The 19,036-nt window shown below is 39.9% G+C and overlaps 1 protein-coding gene across 15 annotated transcripts in view; it reads left to right on the top strand.

Annotated features, from left to right (window-relative positions):
• The window catches only part of UNC79 (unc-79 homolog, NALCN channel complex subunit), a 272,118-nt gene that overhangs the window by 207,944 nt on the left and 45,138 nt on the right, over positions 1-19,036 (top strand). For all 15 annotated transcript variants that reach the window (XM_064375185.1, XM_064375187.1, XM_021675722.2 and 12 more), the window contains 7 exons: positions 744-884; positions 4,108-4,146; positions 9,000-9,112; positions 9,198-9,283; positions 10,412-10,585; positions 14,065-14,133; positions 17,422-17,532. In XM_064375185.1, coding sequence (XP_064231255.1) covers positions 744-884; positions 4,108-4,146; positions 9,000-9,112; positions 9,198-9,283; positions 10,412-10,585; positions 14,065-14,133; positions 17,422-17,532 — 733 coding nt within the window. The remainder of the gene's footprint in view (positions 1-743; positions 885-4,107; positions 4,147-8,999; positions 9,113-9,197; positions 9,284-10,411; positions 10,586-14,064; positions 14,134-17,421; positions 17,533-19,036) is intronic.

The raw sequence follows: 19,036 nt of genomic DNA on the forward strand, positions 1-19,036 counted from the left end.
AACAGCAGTCGTAGTTCTTGTTTCCCTGCTATTCCCAGTAGACTTTCCCTTCCCTTTATAAAACTTCTCACTTTATCAGCTGGCTTTGATTGAGTTGAATGAAATGGACCCTACATTAGGACACTACAAAGAGCAATAAGTTGGAAGTTACCCAAGAGCGGGTGGCATTGTTTGTGCATTTATATACGACACTCGGCAGACCTGGTGAGTTCATAAAACTAATCTGAGTGAGTGGTGGAGAAGAGACTTCCTCGTCTCCTCAGGCTTTCCAGATGGTTCTGTAGACTTGACTGCCCTGTCTCTTACCCACAAATAGAACATTTTCTGAAAGCCTCCATCCATGCCTGGGCATTTTTCATTTTTACCTTCAACAAATGAAAAATCTAGTTACTGACTTTCCTCAGCAATAATATCACATGCATCAAATCCTTCATCCACAGGCTTCAAACTATTGGCACTCATTCTAAGCAAGAGCAATCATGCATGTGCAGGCCAGATGCTGAGGAATTGAAAGAACATTTTCAGTAATCAGAGGCATCTTTGTGGTCTCCGCCATGTGTGCCGTTTCTGTATCTGTGGTGATGGCGGCACTGTTATCCCCTACTGATTACCAGAGCGGGGCCCCCCATCTCCTTTTGGAGACTTTTCCAAGACTTGCTAGAAACGGCCATGTCTGTGGTACATTATATCTTGAGAGCATGGTTCTTTCTTTCATGGAAAACATGTCTCTGTTTTCTTTGCAGATGCCATGACTGTGGGGCCATTCTTGAAGAATACGATGAAGAGACACTTGGGCTGGCCATCGTGGTCCTCTCCACATTCATTCACTTAAGCCCAGACCTGGCAGCCCCGCTGCTGCTGGATATCATGCAGTCTGTGGGAAGGTGAATGTCAGCTTTTGTTTTGTTTGGTAGGAAGGTCCTTTATTCAATCTCTGTCTTGAAGTAAAAACTACCAGTTCAAAAGTGAAACATTCAGCCATCTTGTAGATACTAGTATTTGTGAGATCAACTCAGACTAGTTTTAAAAACCAAATAGACCAGTCTTTCAACTGAATTCTCCATCTGTGTAGGGTCATGAGTCACAATGTCAGAACCAAGCTGGAGGCAGCTGCACTAAGAAAACCCCACTGTTTGTTATTCCCCATCACTAGATGAGCTAATGGATGTAACCACGCTCACAACTGTCAGCAGTTGATAGTAAGCACTTCATAAGTATTAGCTGTTATTATTTCCCTTTACCTGTTCTGAGATGGATTTTCTAGGCATTTATAATCTCAAGAGCACCTCATTTAGCTATAAACTTGGGGCATTGTCATGTGAGGAGACACACAGTAATTACAGCAGGTTCACATTTCCGACTCAGATAAAGGAAAGATACACACATTTGGGGAACAGGGATTTCAGCCTGACTGAGAGATTATGCTTAGCTGCTTTGAGAATGTTCATGCTAAGAACATTCTGTTTGGTAGATAGGGCATTAGAAGATAAATGATGTATTTCATGGATATGAAGAAAGCTCAAATTCAATAACAAACTGTAGTCCTAGCATGCACAACCTATAGGAGAGGATTAAATTAAACTCCACATGAATGTATTAACACTTCTAATCTGTGCTAACAGTGCCAGGTGCTTTAGGCTGCAGGCATTAGACAGAGCTCTTGCCCTCAGGTACTCTGCACTTAGTTGCTGTGACAGTTACTGTGGACTCATTGACTAGCCATACAAGACAAGGGGTGATTAAATGCTGTAATGAATGGTATAAGAGAGAGCTAAATGCTAGAGAAGATTAATATAGGAAAGATTTCCTAAAGAAAGTTTATAAGGAGGAGGTAGGACAAGAACTGGATTCTGCAAATTTTTGGCATTTGGGGAAAGGAAAGAGAATGAATTTTAATGGAGCTAAAATTTAATCCGTTTTTTAAAATGAAAAATTGCCGACTTCAAGTTGGAGACAAACAGGAAAGCACTATCAACTCCTCAATCCCAAGAGAGTTTGGCTTTCTTATCCTCCCTCTCTCCAGTTTTTTTGGTAGTGTCCTTAGGAGTCATATAGACAGAGATTGTATAAAGGTAAGTGTGACTATTGCATCTGGAGACTTCAGAATAGCCCATGTGCAAAGTAAGGGATGGATATGGGGATATGGAGAGATAAGAAAGGATGAATTACTTCATTTAAGCCCTGGAGTTTGAGCTAGTCATAATAATTACAAAATAAAAACTCTCAACACTTGGGGAGTTGAGAGTTTTTATTAATACCAGGTCACAGTTTCTACTGTCAATACTTCTTAGTTTCAGAACAGATAGAATTATTGTTCCAGTCTGTTATCATCTCTTTGAAACAGATGATCTAGGTTGTCATGGCTATATAGAGGGGTTTGTTTCAGTTTTGGTTTTTTGTTTTAACATAAGTGAGAACAATTCATTTTCAAACATTGCCAACTGTTAGGATGGAAACACATGAGCTTTGAAGAAAAGCAAGGGAAAACCAGTGGCAGATACATTTTTACATATTTCCATACACATATACTAAATCTCTACCTCCTTTGGGTAGACTAGCAAGAGACAGGGAGTACATTTAGTGCAAGCTGCCACAAGTCTTAGCAACCTAAGCCTAATCACCAAAGCTACCATGAAAACAGATTCAACTGCCAGCTAATTCGGGGCTTCCTGGCATGCCCCACTTCATCTTGAAGAACAGATGAGGCCATGTGGTTTTACAAACACGTTGTTTATTTGTGCTAGTTATGACCACAGGGGCCATTCCCTGGATATTCTAAAGGTTTGTAAACTCAGCATAACCCTTTCATCGATCACCCAAGCTCTTCCATATGATCTCATACTTTGCCGTCTGCTTGGATCCCACTTAAATGATCCCTTTCTCTAGGTATATCCTTTAAAATCGTATTTGCTGCACCATTAATTACTGTTACTATTTAGTTCACTTGCCAATGTTTATCTATTTGTTGTAGTGACATTAGCATGAGAGGGTCTGTAAACAAAACAACTGGGAGTGGTGTCTGGTGTTAGTGGTTACTGGACCCTCAATTCCTCTCCAAGTGGATTCTTGGCTCAGCTCACTCTTACACATGTAGTCCTAATAAAGTAAATAAATTTATAACATTCTCCTTTTCTGTTTCTTCAATATCTTACTCATCCAGACATGTTCTTCTAAACCCACCAGTATAGTCCATTCTCTTTCCATAGGATAACATATAGAATATTTCCACACATACAGAACCAAATAATTATACTTTTTTGGAAATTACATGCTATATATTGTTTACTTAACCAATACATTTCTCTTCTTCTTTTTTTTTTTTTCTCTCTTTGAGACAGAGTTTAGCTCTTGTTACCCAGGCTGGAATGCAATGGCGCGATCTCAGCTCACTGCAACCTCTGCCTCCTGGGTTCAGGCAATTCTCCTGCCTCAGCCTCCTGAGTAGCTGGGATTACAGGCACGTGCCACCGTGCCCAGCTAATTTTTTTTTTTGTATTTTTAGTAGAGACAGGGTTTCACCATGTTGACCAGGATGGTCTCGATCTCTTGACCTCGTGATCCATCTGCCTCGGCCTCCCAAAGTGCTGGGATTACAGGCATGTACCACCGCGCCTGGCCCATTTCTCTTCTTAATGTAACATTTCTCTTCTCCTCATTTCAGCCTAACAGCTGACAAATATGCCTGTTATCTATTTTACTATCTTATGGAGGCTTTTATCATTTGTGATTTGTTTATAGTTAGGTCTCAGAGGTTATATACAGAGAAATGAATTTTGAGTTGAGTTAATATGGAGAGGGACGGGGTCCAATGTTGTTCTGATCACTGTCTGACCTGGCTGCAGGAGCATTCTGTAGAAAACCAACTTTCTGCAAACCTCTCCTTGAAAATGTCTAACTTGACATAGCAGATCTCAAGGACTGGGTCAAGTTTAACTCTAGAGACTGACCAATGAGTGGGCCCTCTGTCCTCTGTCAAGGGAACTGTCAACATCATATATGTCTCCCCATCTAAACCAGAAACTCAACAGGTCCTCCTCCCACATTACTAATGCATCTCATCATGAAAATCTAAGATATTTGTGTGACTCTCTTTACTTTATTTCCTAGATTGGCATCCAGTACTACCTTTTCTAATCAAGCAGAAAGGTAAGGTCCTAAAGTGAGCCCAGATCTCACTTTCTTTTCTCCTCTGTGCATGTTCATCTCGTTTCTAAAACACCAGTGTGGGGCTGGGTGCAGTGGCTCATGTCTGTAATCCCAGCACTTTGGGAAGCTGAGGTGGGAGGATCACTCAAGCCCAGGAGTTCGAGACCAGCCTGGGCAACATAGCAAGACCCTGTCTCAATAAAAAAATTAAATAATAAAATAAAATGCCAGTTTGTGCACCATAGAAGGAATATTGTTAGGCTCCAGTTGTAGCTCCAGAGAGCACTAGTTGTTCATTTTCCGTTCTTGCCTTCCTTTATTCATTCACTCACTTATTTCTGCCAACAAATACTTTTAAACCCACCTTGTGCTAGACTTAGGGCTTCACTGGGGGCAAAACTGACATGATTCCTGCCCTCATGGGGCTTATAGTCTATTCATGAAGCCAATGTGAATAAAATATTTGTACGAATTTGTAATTGTAAACTGTGCTAAGTGCTGTGAAGAAAAAGTACAGAGAGACTTGTGTAACAGTAATTCATTCAACAGCTATTTATGGAGTGACTACTAGTTACTGACGTTATAGTAGTAACAAAACATCAAATCCTGGCTCTCATGAAACTTACATTCTACTTGATGAGGGAGAAAACAAGAAAATTATCCAACAGGAAAACTGACTCTGTAATTTAATATCATTTAGTGCTAAATGCTATGAAAATTAATCAAGTAAGTCTGGGAGATAGAGAGCGCATGGAGCTGGTATTTTAGATATAATAGTCAAGGACAGCCTTTTTGAGGAGGTAATATTTGAACAAAGCCTGAATAAAGTGAGAGAGTGATCCATGCAGTAATTTATAGAAAGAACATTCCAGGCAGAGGGAGCAGCAAGTATGAGGTCTCTAAGTCGGGAAAACGCCTCATATATTTGGAAAACAGACTAATGTGGCTGGAGCAGGTTGACTGTGAAAAAGAGTGGCAGGAGATGAGAGGGCAGAGGCAGTGGGGGCCAGGCCAAGTAGAGCCCTGCAGGTCATTTTAAGGACGCAGCAGGGAGCCACTGGAGTGAGTGATGTGCTTTAACCTGCTGTATTAGTCCATTTTCACACTGCAGATAAAGACATACCTGAGACTGGGTCATGTATAAAAGAAAGAGGTTTAATGGGCTCACAGCTGCACATGACCTGGGAGGCCTCACAATCATGGTAGAAGATGATGGAAGAGCAAAGGGACGTCTTACATGGCGGCTGGCAAAGAGAGAGCTTATGCAGGGGAACTCCTGTTTATAAAACCATCAGATCTTATGAAACCTGTTCACTACCACAATAGTGAATGACTGCCCCTATGATTCAGTTATCTCCCACTGGGTCTCTCCCACAACATGTGGGAATTATGGGCGCTACAATTCAAGATGAGATTTGGGTGGGGACACAACCAAACCCTATCAACTGCTTTGAAGGATCACTCTCTAGTTACTAATCAAGGGGCATGAAGTTTTAGTCAAGCTGGATGAATGAGCTCTGAAGATATGCTGTATAGCATTCCACCTACAGTCAACAGTAATGTATTGTACACAAACATTTGTTAAGAGGATAGTTCTCATGTTAAGTGTTCTTAACACAATAAAATAAATCTTTTTTAAGGAAAAAAATTTTAAAGGATCCCTTTGGCTTCTGTGTTGAAATTAGATTATGGGGAGGGGGTAAAAAGTTAAGCAGGGGACCAGTGTGATGACTGTGTTAGTGGTGCAGGTGAGAGGTTAGTGGCTTGGTCTAAGGTGGTGAGAGGTAGTCACATTAAGGATATATTTAGGAAATATTTTGAAAGTAGAGCCAATAGAATTTGCTGCTAAATTGGATGTTGGGTATAAGAGAAAGTGAGGAGGCAAGAATGGCTCCCAAGTTTTGTTCTAAACAACTGGGTGGGCGGGCATGGCATTTGCTGAGATGAGCAAGCCTGGATGAGAGCTGATGGTGTGAGTGGGTGTAACAGGCGGTCCCAGTCTGGTCTTGATAGTGGTAGAGGAGGGGAGAAGGAGGGAAGGGCTTCCCTTAAGAAGTGATATTTAAACTAAGATATGAAAAAAGGAGTTTATTGGGAGGCCGAGGCGGGTGGATCACGAGGTCAGGAGATCGAGACCATCCTGGTCAACATGGTGAAACCCCGTCTCTACTAAAAATACAAAAAATTAGCTGGGCACGGTGGCGCGTGCCTGTAATCCCAGCTACTCAGGAGGCTGAGGCAGGAGAATTGCCTGAACCCAGGAGGCGGAGGTTGCGGTGAGCCGAGATAGCGCCATTGCACTCCAGCCTGGGTAACAAGAGCGAAACTCCGTCTCAAAAAAAAAAAAAAAAAAAAAAGAAAAAAGGAGTTTAACTTAATATACACATAGTTATGGAAAGAGCATGGTAAGAACAGTGTGTAGGAGGAACTATGAAAAAGCCAGTATAACCACAGCACAGAGATGCAAGAGCTTGCTGAGTCTGACTACCAGCTTGTGCATGACTTATAAACCACAGTAAATATTTTGGGCTTCCTTCTAGCAGCAGTGGGAAGCCAGTGAAGAATTTGTAAGCAGCAAGGTGTGTGCGTGCGTGCATGTGCCTGTGTGTGTGTGTGTGTGTGTAGCACGTAGAAAGGCTACTTTGACTGCATTGGGGAGGAAGAACCAGAGGAGAGCAGGAACAGATGCTGTCTGTGACTTTGGCCACACTGATCTCTCTGCTTTAGTTTCCTCATCTGTAAAAGAGAGATACTAATCTGTAAAAGTGAGATACTAATCTATGCCTTCTTGTGCCTCAGGGGTATTTTCTGTGGACCCAGAGGATAGAATGTATATGATAGTGTAACTGTAACAGGTCCTACAAACATAAGATAATATTATTGTTGACATTGCATTTCTATAACTTACATCTTTAGGGATCTTTGTTTTTATTTCTTATGCTCTATTCGATGAATGGCTTTTTTAAAAACTTTTTTTCTTAACTTTTTTTTATGAAAGATTTTAAATATACTGCAAAGTTGAAAGAATTATACAGTGAACATTTATATACCTATCACCTAGATTTTAAAACAAATATTTTGTTTTCTTATCATGTATCTAACCATTTATCCATCTATCATTTCTTAGATGTATTTCAGAGTAAATTTCAGATATTAGAATATATTTTCCCCTACATACTTCTGCAAAGTTAGCATTAACTCAAGTTCATTTTTTTGTACCATTGTTTCTTTTTTCCTCCAGCTTTATTGAGGTATAATTAAGAAATAAAATTTATATATATTTAAGGCATAAATGTGATGTTTTGATAGATGTGTACATTGTGAAATGATTACCACAGTCAAGCTAATTAACATATTCATCACCTCATGTAGTTATCTTTTTATTTTTTGGTGAGAACGTTTGAAATCTACTCTCAGCAAATTTTAAGTATACAATATATTGTTGTTAACTATACTCACCATATTGTACATTGATTGTGGTTGTTTCTTTTGTAAAATTTACATACAACGAAGTACACAAATCTTAAGTGTTCATTTCTTGAGTTTTGTCAAATGCATATAACTGTATATTCCAAACCCCTGTCAAGATATAGAACATTACCATTATTCCCAGAAAGTTCTCCCATGAACCTTTCCAGAGAATCTCTACTTCCATAGAGGCAAACACTGTTGTGATATTTTTTCCACATGGATTAATTTTGCCCCTTCTAGACTCCCTGTCAATAGAATCCTACCGTCTGCTCTTTTGTGTCTAACTTCTTTTATTCAGCATGATGTTTTTGAGATTTATCCATGTTGCTGCTTTTTTTTTTTTTGGGGGGGCGGACAGAGTCTCACTCTGTCGCCAGGTGCCAAGCTGGAGTGCAGTGACACAATCTTGGCTCACTGCAACCTCTGCCTCCGAGGTTCAAGCAATTCTCCTGCCTCAGCCTCCTGAGTAGCTGGGACTACAGGCGCACACCACCACGCCCAGCTAATTTTTGTATTTTTTTAGTAGAGATGGGGTTTCACCATGTTGGCCAGGATGGTCTTGATTTCTTGACCTCATGATCTGCCCGCCTCAGCCTCCCAAAGTGCTGGGATTACAGGCTTGAGCCACTGTGCCCAGCATGTTGCTGCTTTTATTAGAAATTTGTTTCCTTTTCAAGGCTGAATTGTATCCCATAGTTTGCTTTTTTATTTTCTTATTGAAGGACTTCTAGGTTGTTTTTGTTTGGGGCTTTTAAAAATAGAGCTATTGTCAACATTCTTATGAAAGCCCTTTTTAAAACAAGTGTTTTTATTTCTTTTGGGTAAGATATCTAGGGATGATGTTGTTGGGTTACAGGATAGGTATATGTTTAATTTTAAAAGAAACTACTGGAACTTCTCTTAAAGTGGTTATGCCATTTTATATTACCATCATCAATGGATGAGACTTCTGGTTGTTTCATATTCTTGCCCAACTTTGGCATTGTTGATCTTTTTAATTTTAATCATTCTGGTGGGTGTGTAATGGGTATTTCATTATAGTTTTAACTTGCATTTCTCTATGCAGAAGGACTCTGTCCTTCTGCGACCATGTGACCTTTGTATGTTACCTCTTCTCTCTGGGCCTTATAACTTTCATGAGTACATTATGGGACCTGGAACATGTCTGGGACTACTCTGGCATTTCATGGTTCTCTCTTTCTAAAAAGTTATTGTTAACAGAGATTAGCTTTGAGTAGAATATTTCATTTCACTGATGAACATGACAGTGAGATATCTCATAAGAGGAATGGTGTGCAGATGTTTGAATTCTAAGTGAATACCTAAACACATGCTCCCTGGCCCATGACCTCTTGCCTTTTCTCCTCCCCATTCCACTCCAGCATGATGGTTCCCGGCAATGCAGCAGGGGTAGCCAAGCAGTTCTTGCGCTGCCTCTTCCATCAGCTGGCCCCCAACGGCATCTTCCCACAGCTGTTCCAAAGCACCATCAAAGGTAACTCATCCTCTGAGGATCCAGACGCCACAAATTTGGCTCGTCCCAGACACTCAAACACTAAATCTGATTGTTGACTTTCCAGATGGGACTTTTTTACGGACCTTAGCCTCATCTCTGATGGACTTCAATGAGCTGAGCTCCATCGCGGCCCTCAGTCAGCTCCTGGAGGTGGGTTTCCTTTAGTGACACCCTAAGCCCCAACCGAAACTCTAAGCCCCAGCACAACTGTGGGTTGTGTTTCTTTGAGTCATGCCACAGGGTACTGCTGAGAAAGGATTTCAGTGTTATTTAATTTTAAAATGAAATCTACAATTTTTGAATTGAAAATATATATTAAAAATTTAAAATGCTAAGGGCTGAGTCCAGTAGCTTATGCCTATAATCCCAGCACTTTGGGAGACTGAGGCAGGAGGATTGCTCGAGGCCAGGAGCTCAAGACCAGCCTGTGCAACATAGCAAGACCCCCATCTCTATAAAATAAAAATAAAAAGAATTAGCCGGGGTGGTGACACATGCCTGTAGTCCCAGCTACTTAGGAGACTGAGAGGGGAGGATCACTTGAACTCAGGAGTTGGGGGCTGCAGTGAGCTGTGATCGCTACACTATGCTCCAAGCTGGGCAATAGAAAGATACCCCAACTCAAAAGAAAAATAATATAAAATGCTAAAATTTAAAATAATTTAAATTTTAAAAATTTAATTAAGAAATAGAATTGCATAGAAAAGTGTCAGTTGGACATTGCTGCTTTGCATGGATTTACTCTTCCTTGAAAGCTTCTCCACACCCCCAGCTAAGTCGTGACCTTGCCTCCACAGAACAACCCAGTTTTCCAAGGGCAGAGTGGTGGGTGGAGCTATGGGCACTGGATCAAGAGACATGGGTTCAAGTCTCAGCGCCGCTGCAGGTCAGCGCTCACGGTTTGCTTGTGGGCGACGCTCACTGTTAGAAAGAAAGCTGCTGCTCCTGTAATTCTATGCTCAGTCTTTGTGCTGGGGATTATTTCCAGTGAGCTTCATTTATTATTTTCTTAGCACCGAACCACAATGGAGCACCTTGGAAACTGTTTCCTATTTCTTGCTCACATTTCACCTCTCACCAATTTTCCCCCTTAAGTTTGTCTGAACTTGTCAATTTTTCATGATATTCCTCCAGTCTATCGCAGGGTTTGGCCTATGTAGTTGGCACTGAACACGTTTATAGCCTGAAGATATGACTTTTAAACTGACCTGCACCAAATAGCGCTATGCATTCCCGTGCTATTTCAGCAGTTGATTGCCTATGCTTTTGTGTTTTTAGGGTCTAAATAACAAAAAGAATTTACCAGCAGGGGGTGCTATGATACGCTGTTTGGAAAACATTGCAACCTTCATGGAAGCTTTGCCTATGGATTCTCCTAGTAGCCTCTGGACCACAATCAGCAACCAGTTTCAAACATTTTTTGCCAAGTTGCCTTGTGTTTTACCTCTGAAGGTAAGCTGAGCTGAAGATTTCATTTTCAGTTAATTTCTTACCATTTTCAGACTGTTTATTTACAGAGAACAACACAAGCAGCTGAGCCTTGGGTGATTTAATGTATTGCAAAGGACAATGAGAAACCTCCGTCGGCCATGAGTGAGGAGGCTTATTTGGGTTGTTCTGTCCTCTCTTAGGGAATGTCAGGAATGCAGAGTGAGCATTTTGCTTGCTGATTATAAATATGCATGTTTCCAGCTGATAAAAAAAAAAACAACAACAGCTAGAAATACATAAGTAGATGGTGTTTATCCAGCTATTTTTCTCTGGTAGATATTAAATAAGTAAGTAAATAAATAGTTTTGTCCAAGAGCAGCCCAGACATATAAAGTTTCAATTTTAGAGAATTATCTAAAGGGAAGTGATTGCTGTGTTTGTGAATGATGCTATTTCTGCTTGACTGTTAACCCTCTCTACCATACCATCCCCAAAAATATACACACAGTTACCTACCTGGAAATCTAGTGGCCCAAGGATCATCGAAAACAGAAGCCCAGTAAATGCAATTAAGAAGCCAATACTGTTAGAGCTGGAAGAAACCTAAAAAGATCATCCTTTCCAATGCCCTCATTTTCGAAAAGAATTCTGCAAATTCAGAGAGGTAGTGTAGCTTCCGGAAACAATGCAGTGGTGGCAATGTGAAGATCAGAACAGAGGTTTTCTGACTCACAGTCCAGTGTCTGTTTCACTAACAGACTCTTTTTGCTCTTCTACGACAGGGGTGAGTTGAAGGCATTCATGTCTCTAGAACAGGGTATGGGGAGGTGGCTGGCAGTGGCCTTGCTGGCTTTGGACCTGACCTGCGCCATGAGGTTTTTTGTGCTTTCTCTGTGCAGATCACAGAAGCATTTAACTGGCAACAAAATGAATCAGTCAGGGCATAGCGCCTCATGCCTGTAATCCCAACACCTTGAGAGGCAGAGATGGAAGGATCGCTTGAACCCAGGAGTTTGAGACCAGTCTGGGGAGCATGGCGAGATGTCATCTGTATGAAAGATTTTAAAAACCACAGCCTAGGCAATATAGTGAGACTCTGTCTCTTAAAAAAAATAGCTGGGCATGGTGACACCTGTAGTCCCAGCTACTTGAGAGGCTGAGGTGGGCTCATTGCTTGAGCCCAGGAGGTTGAGGCTGCAGTGAGTCATGATTGCACCACTGTACTCTAGCCTGGATGACAGAGAGAGACTCTGTCTCAAAAATAAGTAAACAAATAGAGAATATTTAAAAATTAGCCAGGCATGATGGCATGCACCTGTTGTCCCAGCTACTTGGGAGGCTGAGGTGGGAAGATTGCATGAGTCTGGGAAGTTGAGGTTGTAATGAGCCATGTTTGTGCCACTGCACTCCATCCTGGGCAACAGAGTGAGACATTGTCTCAAAAATATAAAAAAAAATAAAAATAAAAAAAATTCTGATAGAAAAACAAAAGAATCACTTGTTGATCTTACAAGCGAGGGTACATATTAGTAGCTCCACTTCTACAATGAGTATGATGTGTACGTAAGATATTTGTTAAAGATTAACCACCTGTGATAATACATTTTTCCAAAAGGGCAGATACTGCTAATAGGTCTACACGGTATAATTCAGGGACCTTTAGCTCAGCATGTGCCCCTTTGAGCTTGGAGTCACAGTGAGAAGCAGGAGTGTGGAGGAGGGATATTTACCACCTCTTAGGGTCTATGATCCTTGTTTGCCCACAGATCTGGAGTAGCTGAATAAATCCAAGCAAGGAGGGTCAGTACTTTGAAACTGTGTATCTGTATAGCTATCGTACATCGACACATAGGAAACTGAGTGCACAAATTTTAAGCACATGGAGCCTCCTAGGACCCGAGAACCAATCAGGGCTTCACTGCTAAAGAGCCGCACATGCTAAGAGAAGGGATGGTATGAGGTATGGCACATTTAAATGCCTGTGTGCCGACGTGACTGTCAGAAGATTTCACTTGAGCACAGAAGAGTGACAAGTGTTGCCAGCTGTAAACAAGTGGTGTGCCTGATTTGTGACTATCAGCCCTGACCATAGGACCCTGCCTACAGGATTAATAAAGGAGATAAGATAATAAGCATAATTGAGACCGCTGGGAACTAGAATGTGCCAGTCCTATGAGGTCAGCGGCTACTCACACCTGCTGATCGTTGTTCTGTGAGAACGCAGGCCCCAGGTTATCTGTCTTCCCTTTTTTTCACAAAATGACATTTTCTGATTTTTAAATCACTGTGGGGGCCTGATGAGCAGCCAGTTTTCAGCCTTTGGTTTAAAGTAATGTAAATGTCACATCAATTCCGATGAGTATCGAGCAGATTAGATAGACCCCAGTGGTTACCTTAGAAGGCACTTGTGAAATACTTTCAGAATTTGTGTAAGAATTTGCCCCGCTAGGGCAGATCTGGGCACTGCCTCTGATCATCTTCTGCCTTTGCTCTTAATCTCTGGGGAAAATAATAAGCCACTGAAACCTACTATAGTTTGTTTTCATCAGTTTATAGAAGCAGATCACAAGCATCAGTGTGCATCAGTGTCCCTGCAGGACTTGCTGAAACACAGCTTACTGGGCCTGATTTGGGAGTTTCTGATTCAGGAGGTGTGGGGCTTGAGGATTTGCATTCTAGCACGTTTCTAGCTGCTGGTTCTGGGACTCCACTTGGAAAACCCCTGGCTTAGTTTGTACTGTTTTGAAGAGGTTAATGTGTATGTACGCAGCTGCGGAAATTTAACCATAGCCTGCTATTGTGATCTGTTTATAAAGTTAAATCATATCATTGTTTATTCTTGCTGTAACATTTTCTCCCAATCCTAGTAAACTCAGTTTTAAAAAGTACATTTTGATGTGGAATCTTGTCAATATAGAACTCAAAGAGATAGGTAAGGCATGATTTTCTTTTGTAGAAATTTTACTGCATTTTCTCGGGTTTCTGTCATGTTGCTTCATAGCAGAGAAAGGGCAGATAAAACTGGTTCTTACGTGGATTAATGGGTTTTGCAAATAGATCTAAGAAGTTTTTTTTGTTTTTTCCTAAAATGGCCTTTCACAAATAGGTGTTTCTCTTTAGAGTTAGATACATTTAATATCTACCCAACAATTTCTGTTCATTGTGTATCCATCCATCCATCCATCCACCCATCCACCCATCCACCCACCCACCCATCTCTCTATTCAACTGTCTATCTCATTAATTTTTAGGGCTATATCTTTGAAAATAGTTTAGGAGCTGCATTTAATTATTTAATATTGTATAATTGTTTAATTAAAATTGTTTCAACATGAGAATAATTTTTTTCAACAAAGATATTAGGTCATGGGAAACTGTAGAGAAGCAGTCATATTTCAGATTTTTCCTTTTGCTAAAATAAATGTTTTCAGGACATATTTGAGGCAAAAGGCATATTAAGGTGAAAACTGATCTTTACTTTTTTTCATATTTATTCACAGTGTTCTTTAGATTCCAGTTTGAGAATTATGATTTGCCTCTTGAAGATCCCCTCTACCAATGCTACAAGGGTATGTATGTTCAGAAAAACATAACCAATTGGTTAGTCAGTTATTTTTTAACCTAAAGAGATAGGCTTGTAGCAATACTGAAGACATAGTTATTGCATACTGAATGCTTCCCTTTCAGCCTCCTTCTCTCTCCTCATGCTGGGTCAGTGCCTTGTGTAAAGAGCTCTGTTTAATACTTCACAAGGTCATGGTTCGTCATTGGTCCTGCTAGCCCTGGGCCATGCCCACCAATCCACCCCCCATACTACTAACTAGGTTGTCCTTCTAAACAGGATCTTATTGTATTGGTTCCTTGCTTTAAAATCTCTGATAATGCCTCATTTCTTTCAGGATGATGCCCAGATTCCTTAATGTGGCATCTAACATGTTACTTCATAACTCTCCAGCCTACCTTTCCAGTGTAATCTTTGGCTACATGTCTCATTCATCCATTCCTCCTATCCACTTTCAGAATCAGCATTATCATCATCATTGAAACAACAGTCACTGTTTGTTATCATATGGCAGACATTGTGCTTAATGCTTCAGATATATAATCTTATTCAATTTAATACTTCCTTGCCTTTGCTTAGGCCATTTCCTTTGCCTGAAATGCTTTATGGCCTTGTTGGTGTGGTGAACTCCTTCTCATTCTTCAAAGTTCCATTTAATGAAAAAAGATGTTGATATTATCCGTAGCAACTTTCTCCTGTATCAGCTCCCACAGTATTTGATAGAGCTCTCTATAGTAGCACTTACATTGTCCTGAAGTGGTCCCAAGGAGACCACAAGCTTCAAGAAATTCTGCACCGTGTGTCATTCACTTTTGTCTTCCAAGCTCTATTTCCGGGCTGCATTCTATGCAGTGGTGCAATAGTTGGTGTTGCTATAACTTGTAATTACTGTTTAATATACCAATGATGCATCTGTCCTGCAACTATTTAACTTGACTGTGCTTTCATAGACTCATGGTTTATGCTAGAAAGTTACAAAGATATCACTGGGTTCAGTCTGCTCATTTACAGATGAGGAAATAGACTCAGAGAGATGAAGTGTCTTGACCAGGGTCACACAGCTGGTTAGTAGAAGATTTGAGACTTCGACATAGGTCCTTTGGGGCCATATTGCCCCATAATTATGCTGCTCTTCTAGATACAAGAGCAAGTTTCCATATAGGCTTGAATTCAGGCTTCTCTTTTTGACCAATAAGGATACATTAAGTGCAACATGAGACATTCCCGTTCCATTCATCTATTGTCAATGTTTCAAGACAATAGCATATATATATATATATATATATATATATATATGTATGTATATATTAGATGGAGTCTTGCTTTGTTGCCCAGGCTGGAGTACAGTGGCGTCATCTTGGCTCACTGCAGCCTCCGCCTCCTAGGTTCAAGCAATTCTCCCTGCCTTAGCCTTCCAAGTAGTTGAGACTACAGGCATGTGCCACAATGCCTGGCTAATTTTTGTATTTTTAGTAAAGCTGAGGTTTCACCGTGTTGGCCAGGCTGATTTCAAACTCCTGACCACAAGTGATCTGCCTACCTTGGCCTCCCAAAGTGCTGAGATTACAGGCATGAGCCACCACACCTGACCTCAAGGCAATAGCATTTATATGGAGCAAAGAATAATGAATCATTAGGACTATTTCTGTGAGTTTCTTTAAGATGTTCTATATGGGAAGCATCACATAGATTTCTGTGGGGAATATAAATAAGTAAAAAACAGAATTCCTGTCTTCAAGGGCAACTAATACAGAGTACATTCATTTTCGTATCAATAAGAAAAAAGAACCTCGAATATGCTCATATCCTTTGATTTAGTCATTCTTTTTCTGGGAATCTATTCAAGGAAGAAAATACAAATGCTAATTTCATGTAAAATATATTTATTGGGGTATTATTTATAGTAAAATGTGGCTTTGTGGCCATTAAAATGGATGATTATGAAGAATTAAATGGCACTGGGAATTTCTTATACTAAGTTACTAAAAAACAAAATATAAGATTGTATATGTATAATATTTCTACTGAGTATAAAAATGTAATCATGAGGCGGTAGGACTCTGGATGATTTTTATTTCCTCATCCGTCCTTTCCTACGTATCTTGAGTTTGACATTGAACCTGTCTTACTTTTGAAAACCAGATAGCAAGCACTGTAGATATTGAGAAGTAGTGAAAATCATGGCGTGGAAGTGTTTTGGAGTCCAGTTAAAATCCTATCTTCTCTGCAGAACAATTCTACCTCTGGAAAATTGCCCTGGAACTTGGCTTTGAATTCTACTTCATACCTGTATGGCCTTAGGCAGATTGCTTGTCTACTTAACTGCCTAAGCTGCAGAGTAGGAACAGATACTAAAGCTTCAGAAGGTTAATAATGAAGATCATAGCTAACACTGATGGAGAGCTTACTGGTACCAAGTGCTTTACATATATTACTTTAATTCTCATAATTTGCACCCTAATGAGGTGGAAGCCATTATTATCCCCGTTTTACAGAGGAGAAAACCGAGTTCCAGAGAGATTAAATCACTTATCACAGTAAGCTAGAGTGTGAAATGCCTTGTGTCAGAATTTAGTGCTTGTGTCATTACCTATATTATAATACACTGTCTCCTGGGATAGTTATGAGAAATTTGAATAAGATAAACTATATGAAAGCATCCATCTGACACTCAATAAGTACTCCATAAATGTTTCTAAATGACTTAAGAAAGCATATAGAACTAAAACTGACCCTTTGTGGGTCAGTTCTACCTCAATTCTACCGATTGAGGGGTAGAAACTGAAACAGACTATGCCTTCCTGATAAACACTGGCAGCAGGCTAGGTTGTAATGAATTTTATCTAAGTTATAGTACTTTAGTGCTTACATGCAAGGATGGTTTGCGCTACTTAACCTAGAAGACAGGCTTCCAGATCTGAATATGATGAACTCATAAAAACTTAAATGTTCTGAAAATAAAGTGTAAGATCCTATTGCAAACCTCACACTCTTGATTGCTTAGGGTGGACATGAAGACAGGGTTGTAGTTAGGTAAGTTTATAAATGATGCCACATGGAAAAATGAATGTCTTTTTGAGCAATGAAATGATTTGATCCTGTTCTTTAAGCCTTTGACTGAAGGTGCGGTTCTGTTTTTATTAGACCAATGGGGTTGCTACAGGAGCCACCTGGTAACACATTTTAAAATTAATAAAAAGTGATTCCATTAGTTAAAGTATCATAAGACTTTAATACTTTTTTTTTCAATGAAGTGATCAGCAATTGACTTTATTTGGCCCCAATCTCATTGCAGAGTTTGTTGGAACCATTTTCAAAACTGCTCAGCTTTGTAATTCAGAATGCTGTCTTCACTCTGGCCTACCTGGTGGAGCTGTGTGGCTTATGTTACCGAGCTTTCACTAAGGTAAGCAAGCTTCCATATGTGTGTTCCTGTGAAACTGAAAACTGGCAGAAATATATTCTTTTGAATCAGTGTCAAGTCGCTTTTAGGTCAGTTGCTTCCATATGGTTAAAAATGAGTAATTCTGTTGAGGTCTAATAAATATCATGGTAAGGAAACACTTTAAACACACACACACACACACACACACACACACACAGTCTATGCACATATGCAGATTTGGAGAACTGACGGTCATATGGTTAGAACGGAAGTGGTATTTTTGAATAAAAGGAGCCAATGGTTGACATGACACCTTAAGGTCCTTTTCAAGTTCACCTTTCCTGCTTTGTTTTTCTCCATATGGTATATAGTTTATTGATTTGTTGGGTTTATTGTCTGTTATCCCCTACTAGAATGGAAGCTCTATGGAGATAGGGATTTCTGTTTTGTTTATTTTTATACCCAAAATAGAAAAATACCAGCTTGTCACTTGTAAAAGCCTTCGAAGGGCTCCTTAATTCTCATCATTTGTCTGTCTCTCCAGGTCTGAGTTCTTGGCCTCTGAGATTGGAATCTCACCTTTTGTCATCTTGCCTTAGTAATGGTTTCTCTATTGCATTATCTGTAGCTCCCCCGGCCCACTACCGAGAAAGTGGAAAAGTACTGCTGGCCCCGTGGCAGTAGCAGCCTTGGGGAGCTGCTAGATGCTGTCCTGAAGGACAAGCAGAAGGCAGGGCAAATTGGGAGCATTTCTGTCCTTAAGAACAATGTACAAATGTTACCCTTTCAATTTCTAAATCTTCCAAGTTTGTTTTCAATGGGTCTCTGTTTCTGTTGTTCTCTCTTGAACATTCAGAATGTCTCTTATTCATGTTGTCCGTTTCTATAAGCCCTTTATTTTCCTCATAAAAATCTAATTTTATACTAAGCCTTTCATTCTATTTAAAGCATTCTTGTTCCTTTTCTTACCAACTTGTGTCTGTTCTGCCATGTTAAGTGTTCCATGGTAATCTTTTCTATGTTTTTTTCTGATTAGAAACTATTTATTACTGTGCCTGGAGCGATATGTTTTCTAACTACCAAGATGGTTAGCATTTTTTTCTTCTTTTAGAATCTTCTTGAAAGATAACTTCTTTCTTCTTTTTCACTTCAAAAAGTAGATCTTTTCAGCACCAAAAAGATTTTCTATTTCTAGAAACCATTTGATTTCTTCATTGTCTTTATGTTGTACACTATAGGTTTTAATTACAGGGGACCTTCTAGAATTTGAATTCAAGATAATTCTTGGTTTTGAATTCAAGATATTTATTACACATGATATCTCTTCATAATTCATCATAACTTTAGTGGTCTCTTCCCATTATCGTCTACGCTTTCTCATTCCCATACAAGATGATGATTACTTGTAGAAAACTTCAGTCCACAGTGTTCCTACCTTCCTCACAGATAATAAGAAACTATAATAAATAGTTTAAAAATAGCAGTAGCTAATTGAGCTGTCTCTCTTATATAATCAAAAGAAAAG

This window comes from Aotus nancymaae, unplaced genomic scaffold (genome assembly GCF_030222135.1).
Source record: "Aotus nancymaae isolate 86718 unplaced genomic scaffold, 86718_ANA_hifiasm-v0.15.2.pri h1tg000011l, whole genome shotgun sequence".
NCBI classification, from domain to species: Eukaryota; Metazoa; Chordata; class Mammalia; order Primates; family Aotidae; genus Aotus; species Aotus nancymaae.